We start from the raw sequence: 9873 nt of genomic DNA on the forward strand, positions 1-9873 counted from the left end.
TTTTCAATGCACTGAATTGATCCGAGCCCACCTGCCACCCACCCTTTTTTTTCGGAGGTCAGATCTTGTTTTTATTAAACTGGCAGATGATTTCATAAGTGTATTGTCACAAAATTCTACTACACTACAGTATAGACACCACCAGACATTTATAAAAGCTTTTTGAAATTAAAATGACATTAAGCGTTCAGGGGTTCTGTATTTACTCGGCTGCTCCCTTCTCTGCTCTGAAAGGCGATCACAGCAAAATGCAGCTTTGGAGTGAAATCCAGTTATGCTTGGCTTTGCAGTTTGAGCCCATAACCAAGCAATGCTTCCTAGACTAGACTTGGAACTGAGCTAAAAAGAAGCACAAGACTAACTACCACCACACTGGCCAGGGGAGGAACAAGTTTTTACTACAACTAGTAGTATAGTACAGAACAGAGGGCATTTAATGGCTTTTAAAATGCTTTGTCTTACAAAGCATGCATAAACTTTTGAGTAAGAGAGGGATGCTGAGCAACCTGACAGAGGCAAGTGAGATCTGAAGAGTTCCTGTAAGACTGCCTCACGCCAGACTTGGCCTGGAACAACAGCTGGGAGGTGTATGACAGAGTACAGCTGCTAGGCTTAAGCCTCTCAAGACAACTTCAGTCCGTGCCACACCCCGCACATAATTAGCGCTCCTTATTCCAATTAGTTTGAACAAGCACTGCTGCTTTTTGCCCTCCTAAAACTGAATGAGTTTTGCAGTTGTGGACAGGGCTAATTCGGCCTTGTTTCCATGTTAATTACCGGCTCTTACATTTAATGTCAGTCAGGGTCATCAAAATATAGTTTTATTTACATTTTCATATTCAAATTCAATACAAATCATGTAATATTTACAACAATTTAAATTGTACTACAGCTAAGAAAATGCATTGCTTTTCCCCACCAGATTCAATAGTACTTTATCGTGGGCTTTAAGACAAAGTTCTGCTTACATTAGAAACAAGCCATAGATACAGAGATAAAAAAAATAAAGTGCATCTGTAAGATGTCCTTAGTTACCTTCACTGGGCAAGGCCCTACATGTAATGTTGATGCACCCAGTGTTCCTCCTCGACTCCGGTTCCACTCCCCACAGACGGCAGACAACTTCTCCAATCATCTTTAAGGACATCAGCTCTCCCTGCAGCTTTAGCACACAGGCAAGACTATGCACAGCAACAGTCCAGCATTTTGCAGAGGCTGGCTCATTTCTTGAACAACCAGGAGACCTTTTTGGGAAGAAGTTCAGTCTTCCTGAAGTCACCACGGACTCTCACAAGCCAGGACTCCAGCATATTGCTGCTGCTAGAGATGGTCGTAACTCCAAGAATCATGGAGCATCTTTCAGACTGTCTAATATTAACAGGTTTGAAGAGTTCCTACAGTATTGTTCCCTTTACAGTATTGTGCAAGTCTGTCACAATTTGGCCTGTCAGCTTGCGGCTCTCTCTTCCCTTTAGGAATGTGTGGTTGGCAGGTTGGAGTTGAGAGGTAGAGAATCTGTCTGTTTATACTAGAGAACCAAAGAGACTGTGGGCAAAATCCAGTCTGACAAGCATCAGCTTATACTTCCTCCTATCGAATTAGTGAACTGAAATATTAAATACAGTGTTGCTTTAAACTAAACTGTGTCTGGTAAATAAGTATTAAACAGATCAAAATCAATTTGTTTACAATGAAAATCCACTTGAATTAAAACAAACAAAAAAACCCCCAAGTCAAAACAATTGCCAGTAGAGACAGTTACAACATAGAAGAACCTTCTCTGTATTTAAGTGACTCAAACGCTGAAGAGAAGCTTTGCTGAAGATGGAACTTTTGTTTTAGTGTTAAAATCTGATGTTTTAAGACAGCTTTAACTGAAGAGTGCTAAAACCAAATGCCACATGGGAGACACAGTTTAAGAACTGCAAATCATACGATTCTGATTTGAATGATTCTATTTGATCTCTGCATTGCCAAGGCAATACATTTCTGCTACAGCCTTGCAACGTTCAGTATATGCGCGATGGCAGTAGGCAGCTCCTTGCAGAAGGCTTACACCAGGTTGCTGGGCATGTTCTTAGGACCTGGCTTCACAAACTTGTGTTTCATCTGCCTCAAAACTTGGGTTGTCAACGTGTGGAAGCACATGCACAGCGTTGTTTACAAGATGCATGTTGTCATCTGTCCAGAACAAAAGCAAGAAAAGGCAAGTTAAGAAGCATCACGGGCAAACTTTACTACCTGAAAGCAAACGACACTTGCTTTACTTCCACAAGCCCACTGCAACAGTCTTTTCCCAGCACCTTTTCTGCAGACTGGGAAATCCAAGGCCATGCTCCAACCACCACCCTCCAAGCTGCCCCTTGTTAGTTTGTGATGCTGTCATTTCTAGAGCTATCTGCCCAGCTCTGGAGCTTGCTCCTCACTAGTGCCAAGCAAGCCTAGGTTGTGTGCTCAAGTGGCAGAAGGCCACGTGAGGCTACAAAATCCAACTATGAGACTGGCAATTCTCATATAACTTCAGTGCCACTGAAGACAGGCATAAGGAGGAACTTCTAGAGGCTAGGTTCAGGACAAACTGTGGGACACAGTCTGATTCGGGGAAGATGACAGACTAACCTGGTTAGGCCAATGTTAGTGCGTGTCCTCGCCCCTCAAAGAACACAAGGGCCTGAGCCAGGTAACTAATCCCGCACCACTTCAGGTGCTTACAGCAATGGAATTTCACTTCTGATATTTAGCCTATAGGAAGTGCCCCCTGCTCTGCTGGGGTGCCTAGATGGGGCACTGCTGCACCCACATCTCTCACTCTTGGAACATGTCCCACAGGAGGCTGGCAGCAAATCCCATGCTTTCTGTTACGGGTCGAGGGTCCGAGGTACCCACTCCTCCCTCTCTTCGTGAAGGCCGGAAGTCCAAGAGAGAGGTTCCTCCCTGCGTGCTGCTTTATAACCTTAACACGTAACAGTGCATCTGACTACCTTAACCAATTAAATGCAGCATCATCGTATTGCAGGGAATAATTGCTATTCGTCTATTAACCAAAACAAGGAAGTTTCAGTTCAAACCAGGAAGTTTAGCCCAAACCGGGACACTTTCCTATCAGCTAGGCTTCCTGCAGGAAGTCTAAGCAGACGCAGCCAGAACGTCCCTTTGGCCTCTGAAAGCTTCCCCACTTAGTCCTCTTTCCAAGGCCATTCCACAATCCAGGGGATAGTTGTTTTCATTTGTTTACTTGGAACCTTTCCATTTTTAAAATCAACAGCAACACTGAGCGTATGTCGGCAAAGTTGAGCACTGAAAAGGCATTTTAAATTAGTTTGCTCTTGTTCCAAAAGATAAGGTATGGGGAAAAGCTGATAGTCTTTTCCAATTAAAATTTTCTGCAAGCGTTCAAGAATGACTCACCCTTGGCAAAATCTGAAATTCAGTTGCAGTACTTGTCATCTCTATTTTGCGTCATCTAGGCTAGAGCAGAACTGACTCCTCAAAAGTTTTCTGCAAGTAATAAACTAAAAGCAGGATGATCTGGTGGTAAAGCGACACCTACTCATCCAAATGAAATCTCCAAATAGACATCGAGATAAGGGGCACCTTCTGAAAGTCTTTAAGTAGTAAGCCTCTGATTTTTAACTACTCTTTACAGACTTCAGTTTTTAATTTGCGTTTGTGTTTCATTTAAAAATAATGACCAAGTGTCAGAGCCAAATGCTAAAACAAAAGGGAAGATTAAGATTACCCTAAAATCCAAGGTATTTAAAGCACTGTGAGGTGTTAAGGCAACACTCTCTTAGTTCACAGCATAAGCAACGGAGTGCAACGCAATCTAGCAAGACAGATGAAACACTAGACGCACTTTCTGATGGTGCATGTTCCTCCAGGACAGATTCATCTGCTCCTTGTACAGAAGCATATCCAGATGATGCTGTTTCACTACGACTATCCTCCTCATTAACTGCAGAGACATTTGATGTCCTACTGGATACTGTGGCTTGCACAGACTCAGCCCCTTCTTCTACATCCACCTTCAAGAAAAGACAAAAAGGTTATGTTACAACTTTATTGGAGGCTGCAGCTTTCCAGAAGACCAACACCTGCCCAGAAAAAAAATAAAGTGGAAAAAAAGCTTTGCTGTTAACCTCCAGCATCGTAGATTAAAACCAGTTACTGCCTAATTGAGTGGGAAATTCAAGTGCATCCTTGAGCCAGCTCTTCCCTTTCACTGCCTAGTACCAGGAAAGGAGATTCTTCCTTTCTCTGAGTGCAGATCTCCTTCCCCCAGCCAAACTCTGGCATACATTTCAGCCAGTCCAGGCACTGGCAACAGCATCTTCCCTGGCACTTGCCAAAAATAAGCAGTTGCAGGACACTCAGGAATTCCTTATGTATCCTAGGAAGCCATGCGACTCCCGGAAAGCCACACATGCCACCACATTCACTTTAAGGACTCCAGGTACTTAGCAGCTGAGGAGAGGCTGGTTTCAGGTACAGTATGAGATGTCAAAGTCTGCCTGAAGCTTTGAGAAACATTCTTAGCTGCAAGCACAAGAGTAAAGAGCAATTCTTCAGTCATGCATTACAATCAATTTTGGTTGACATTCCGCCCAAGGCTTTAGTCATACCAACCCAGACCAGGTCAGCTGCAGCCTGCACTAAAGAGGACAGGACAATTAGCTCTGTAGTATGTCACCACTGACATGGCAATGCTCGTGCTTACCACCTGTGGTCTAGAGGCAGCACAAATATCTCGATATGTGGTTACTACTCCAGTGTAACACTGGTAAGGGTATCTGCCACTAAGAAAGACCACTGGCTTACCTCAACCCCCAAAGCTTTGAGTATGTCACATTTGCACATTGGGCATGTCCTGTGTTCCAGAAGCCAGGGGTCAATACAGCTCTTGTGAAAGAGATGGCTGGTGGAAGAAGATAACCAACAAGTTAGGTGTCACGCCAGGAAAACTGTTTATGTGGCAGCTGTGAAGGCCCACTTAGAAACACCAACAATTTATTCATTCTAGAATGGCTTACCTTATTTTGCCACACATTTCAGTTGAGAGTTATGGCTAGTTGATCTGCCACCCTGTAGCTGGTTTGTGCTTATTAATATCTCTGTACAGTTTGCAGAATTGAGCATTATTGTCTTTGCTATGTCAGTCAAGCTTTTTTAAAAAAATGTGTACAATACATTCCCAGCTGGTAATTCAACTAATACAAATACTGACATCTCAGCCTTAGCTTCAAGGTTAACTTCTGTCATGCAGATGACTTAAATAGCACTTGTTTCTGTTAAAATTATGTAGAAAAATATTATCCCAGGGAGTTAGGTCCTTAAGATAAACTATCTCCCATACAAGTATTTTGTCTGTGCAGTCTCTATGTATTCCAAGTAGATATTTGGCAGGCTGTATACTCAAAAAAGTAAATATAGTTCAGTCATTACAGATGTGAATGTGTACTTCTACGAAGACAATTCCACAATGGGTCTGAATTAGGCCACAGATTTAGGATGATGACTTGAAATCCTGTAATCTGTCTGTTCCTTCAGCCTGAACAGAAATAGACAGGCAGACAGGCACTGCTCAATATTAATCAGAACTCTATTATTAGAGATCACCATGTCCACAGCTCAGTATCCTACACTCCAGTAAGATACCAGGATTTTCCAAGTCACCCAAATAACCAGCACCTCCTTCCAGCTGTACCAACGTGATGTCTAGAGTTCAGCCTGAAGCTTCCTTGAGGTGTGACTTCTAAGTACTTGGACTTAACACTGGTCTTGTGTCCCTCTGCTACTATAAATGTCTTCACTTTGACTATCTGGACAAGAATGCCTTCTGCAAACACACACGCCCCTGATACTTAGATACCGCCAGTGTGACTCACAGGGGCATTCGATTGCTTTTTCCCTTCATAGATATAGTTAAACACTTTCAACAAGTAGAGTCTCAGTATTGAGGCCAACCACCAACATCACATACATTCTTGCAGTAAATATCCATTTAGAACTCACGTGAGAGAATTTAACATGGTTGATACTAGCAGAGACCACCACTGGTGAAGATTACCAAGTAAATGCAGTCATCTTAAGCTAGTGCCTCCCAAGAGCTATATTTGGGCCAAAGAGGAATGAAACATCACAAAACTACATAAAAAAAACACTTTCAGAGCAAAGCATAATGCAGCAAATTTGTGTATAAAGAATACATCTAAGAGAAGTTGCTCCCAATAAGTCCTGCTTTGTTTGCAAATTCACATCAAGATTAGCAGGATTTATAGGGAAATAATGCCAAGTCAGGTCTCCTATCAGCCAAAAGTATATTGAGCCTGTCTAAATGCTTCTGTACTCATGGGACTGACTTCATTACTGAAGAGGACTACCCACGAGCATAAACCTGACATGAGCACTGAATAATCACCATCACACATGCCTGAAAGATTATTCAGTTTGGGGTTTTTTCTAAACTATTAAGCATGAGATAAAGGAAATTTGGACCTTCATAGGCCAACTTTGTGGTATTAAAACAGCTTAGAAGTTCTGCTGCTAGGGAGCAGAGAAAGCAGAGAAAAACTAACCCTCTGCAAAGGTAACTCTAGCTGAGTGTTGGACAAACAACACTGCTCAGCACACCAGCAGCTACATGCTTTCCCATTCTTCAGAACCCGATGTTTCCTACATCCAAATTTTTCCAAGTGCTTTTTTGTAACTCTCCCCAAGAGTTACAAAACCTCTTCCCATACCAAATTTGTGCAGGTCACGTAGCAGCCCTCTGATTTTAGAAGCTTTGCCAGCACAGTCCCATTTAGCAGGCACAGGGGGGAGTCTCACGAAACACATTTCCTGAAGCCCTGAAAAGGCTTCATTGCTCATCTTAGTCTTAGTGCTTCAATACCAGGCTTCCACAGAAGCACACCAACAAGGTAGAACAGGATAGAATTCTAGAAAAATAAACTCCTACAGTTCTATTTTGGTCTCTATTTCAGAAGATGCATACAAGAATAGAAACACTTTTTTCTAAACCACAAAAGTTAGCATGGTTTAACAAGACTGGTAGAAGCACAACCTTCTTAGTAACCAGTAAACTAAGTGACAAAAAACGGGCATAGTTTCATGAGTTTTATCTGCAATTTAGAGGTAACATTCTTATACACAGCAAAGGAAAAAAAGAAAAGTCTTTAAAAGCCCTGGCATCCCCTGGAGAGGCACTGTGGTCTGCTTAGTTATGCTTGTCAATCCCCTCACAGGGGAAGTTATGAGCACAGGCCACTGGGACACATGACAAGTGTGTGTTTATACTGTTCCTGTTGTTCAAAACACTGTTTGACAAAGATTCAAGAATTCTTGCTGTGCAACTGCTTGATTAAAGTTTGATCAGCTTTGTTAACACAGCAGAAGGAATAGCCAGCAAGAGGCATGCTTCCAGATCTTGAATCAAGGGGCAGTTTGCAAGACAACTTACTTGCAAGTCAGAATACGCACTACTTCGTTCGGCTTGTACAGCTCAATGCACACAACGCAGGTGTCGCCATCAGGACCAGTTTCCTAAAACAGTGGAATTAATTTACAGCATTAACAGACTCTGAAAGCTTCGTTTGACCTACAGTCAGATCTACTGCAGACAAAGGGGTCTAGCTCAAGTAATTTGAAATAGCTCCTGTACATAATCTGACAGCAGGACATTGCAAGGATTGCTCATAGTCAAGCTGGCACTTTAACAGAAGTATTGGAAGTTTAAGCCCATGGTTCAGAAATCCAGCTGCAAACCATCACTGGATTATTTGAGGCACTGCTGTAGAGGTTTAGAAACTGCTACTCCAGTTTTAGTTACCAAAAGAATAGCTGGGAAAGCTGATTAGATACACAAGTTTACCTTTAAGCATCCACACAGCAAATTAGGACCTCTCACCTCAGCAAGACTAAAGCAAGCAGCTAAAAAAAAGTAATCGGATTTATAAGAATGTGCAAATTGGAAAATCCTGCACCCCAGAAAGGGACTTGGTCTGAAAGAGGAACCATCTGTGCAAGAGACAGTTACTGGCTCAGAAAGACGTCGGCATCCTGCTTCAGGAGTAAGGACCACTCTGGGTTCTGTGCAAAGCGTGTGCCACAACACTCAGCAGATCACAGGATCAGCCGTACCTTGTCCCCTTGCTTCAGGGTGCGCAGTTGCAACTGTTCGATGGCCTTCTTAGCCCTGGCCTTCAGCTGTCGCTGTAACAGAAGGAGTCATGGTTAAACACAGCCTTTTTCCTCAGAAGTGGTGGTTACTAATATTTGCCAAGGTGCTTACTGCAAACAGGCACCAGTTTTATTGCCCAGATATTACCCAAAAAAGCCAAGTAAGCATGACCATGCTGTTTAGGGACAACATGAAGCAGCATTTCACTGATGTGGTTACAGACCCTGGATGACACACCTACAAGGCATTTGCATATGCTTTGGCTTTACCTTGTCACAGAGCACAGGAATTTAAAGGGTTTCTTTCAGAAGCCATCAAATTGACATGGTACAGCAGACTGAACACCGAGTCCAGCAATCAATAATTTTAACTACTTGCTTTATGACAAACTCCTGGCACAAGCTCAGCTCCTGATGAAAGGTGAGATTCATTACCAACCAGCTCAGCTACCTCCAACACGCCCTGAACTAGTCCACCACAAGTGCTTTACAGAGCACACAAACAGCTCAGGAGCCTCCTAGCACTGACCGCTCCTGTCAGGTGGAAGAATGCAGTTTTATCTCAATATTGGTGCAAAGTCACATGTACAAAGGAAGGAGGAAAAAAAAAATAAGCTCAGAGCTATTTCTTTCCCTCCCTGTACATAAGGTGTGAAACAAATGAAATGACCAGCCCTGGGTGGATTACAGGGCAGCTTTAACGAACGCAGAGGAGGAAGCATTCCCCTTCCTGCAGCAACTGCTGTCTGGAGAGCAGGGCAGGGGGGGCAGGCAGCAGCAGCCCCGCTCGCCTGGCAACTGTTGCTGCCCAGCTGTCACTGCAAAGCATTTCATCAGCACAGGAGCCAACATCTCTGTCTAAAGGTCACAAGTTGGTGCTGTTTCAACAACATAAAATACAACTGTCCTCTCCCTCCCTGGTGCTCTTACTGCCTCAGGCAGCGCTGGCCGTGCCATCCCAGCGTGGCACTTAGGGTGACAGACTCAAGTCTTGCACCTAACCAAAAATCCTCTTCCCAGTTCAGCTGCTCGGTACAGGAAGCCCGCACTGTTCACTTTCCAGCACCTCCTCTTATGCCTTTTAGTTCAGTTACTACAATCTTTTCTGGGATGAAGGGACAGTGCTGGTGGCACAAGTGCAGAAGGAACAAGTGGGTGCAGGGCTGCTGCTGACACCTAACAGACTCAGAGAACTGGCAGTTCTAGCCTGCAGAACAGTCCCGGTGCTGAAGCAGTTAATGGCAAACAAGTTGATTTATACGGTCTGCTGGGACGCTGATCAAACAGTTTTGGTGCACGATGACCTATTTGTGTATCGGTGTTGTTCTGGGGTTCTAAGATAAAAGTGTGCACACTTTTAGGAGTTTAATGGTTGATAGCTGCTAGCACCTAGGAAGGAAGAGACACATACAATCCAAAAGGTAAAGGATGCAAACAAGTTTTCAAGTATATTTTTTAGGAATAAGAACTAGTCAAGTTTTCTTTGAAGCCTGTACAGGTCTTCTGCTGAAGACATTGATATAGGTTTCTGTATGTCATTTAAGGCTACCTTTAGAATTATGTTTCCCTTGCCAATGTTTCAGTGAAGCCACAGAGAAGCAGCCACATACTCATCCAGTAAACACTGAGGCCCCCAGAAGTTTTAGCAGCAAACGTGGTAACGGCAGGAGGGCCGGAAGGCAGCGATACTTGTGG

At 43.4% G+C, this 9873-nt stretch overlaps 1 protein-coding gene across 1 annotated transcript in view; it reads right to left on the reverse strand.

The window, feature by feature from the left end:
• Positions 1-2014: 2014 nt before the first annotated feature.
• Positions 2015-9873, reverse strand: part of RNF128 (ring finger protein 128, E3 ubiquitin protein ligase) — a 13343-nt gene continuing 5484 nt past the window's right edge. The window contains exons 2-6 of the mRNA XM_010132451.1: positions 8140-8211; positions 7460-7542; positions 4819-4915; positions 3857-4025; positions 2015-2181 (exon numbers count right to left, since the gene is read on the reverse strand). Coding sequence (XP_010130753.1) covers positions 2078-2181; positions 3857-4025; positions 4819-4915; positions 7460-7542; positions 8140-8211 — 525 coding nt within the window. The 3' untranslated portion in view covers positions 2015-2077. The remainder of the gene's footprint in view (positions 2182-3856; positions 4026-4818; positions 4916-7459; positions 7543-8139; positions 8212-9873) is intronic.

This window comes from Buceros rhinoceros, unplaced genomic scaffold, assembly GCF_000710305.1.
Source record: "Buceros rhinoceros silvestris isolate BGI_N320 unplaced genomic scaffold, ASM71030v1 scaffold13903, whole genome shotgun sequence".
Lineage (NCBI taxonomy): Eukaryota > Metazoa > Chordata > Aves > Bucerotiformes > Bucerotidae > Buceros > Buceros rhinoceros.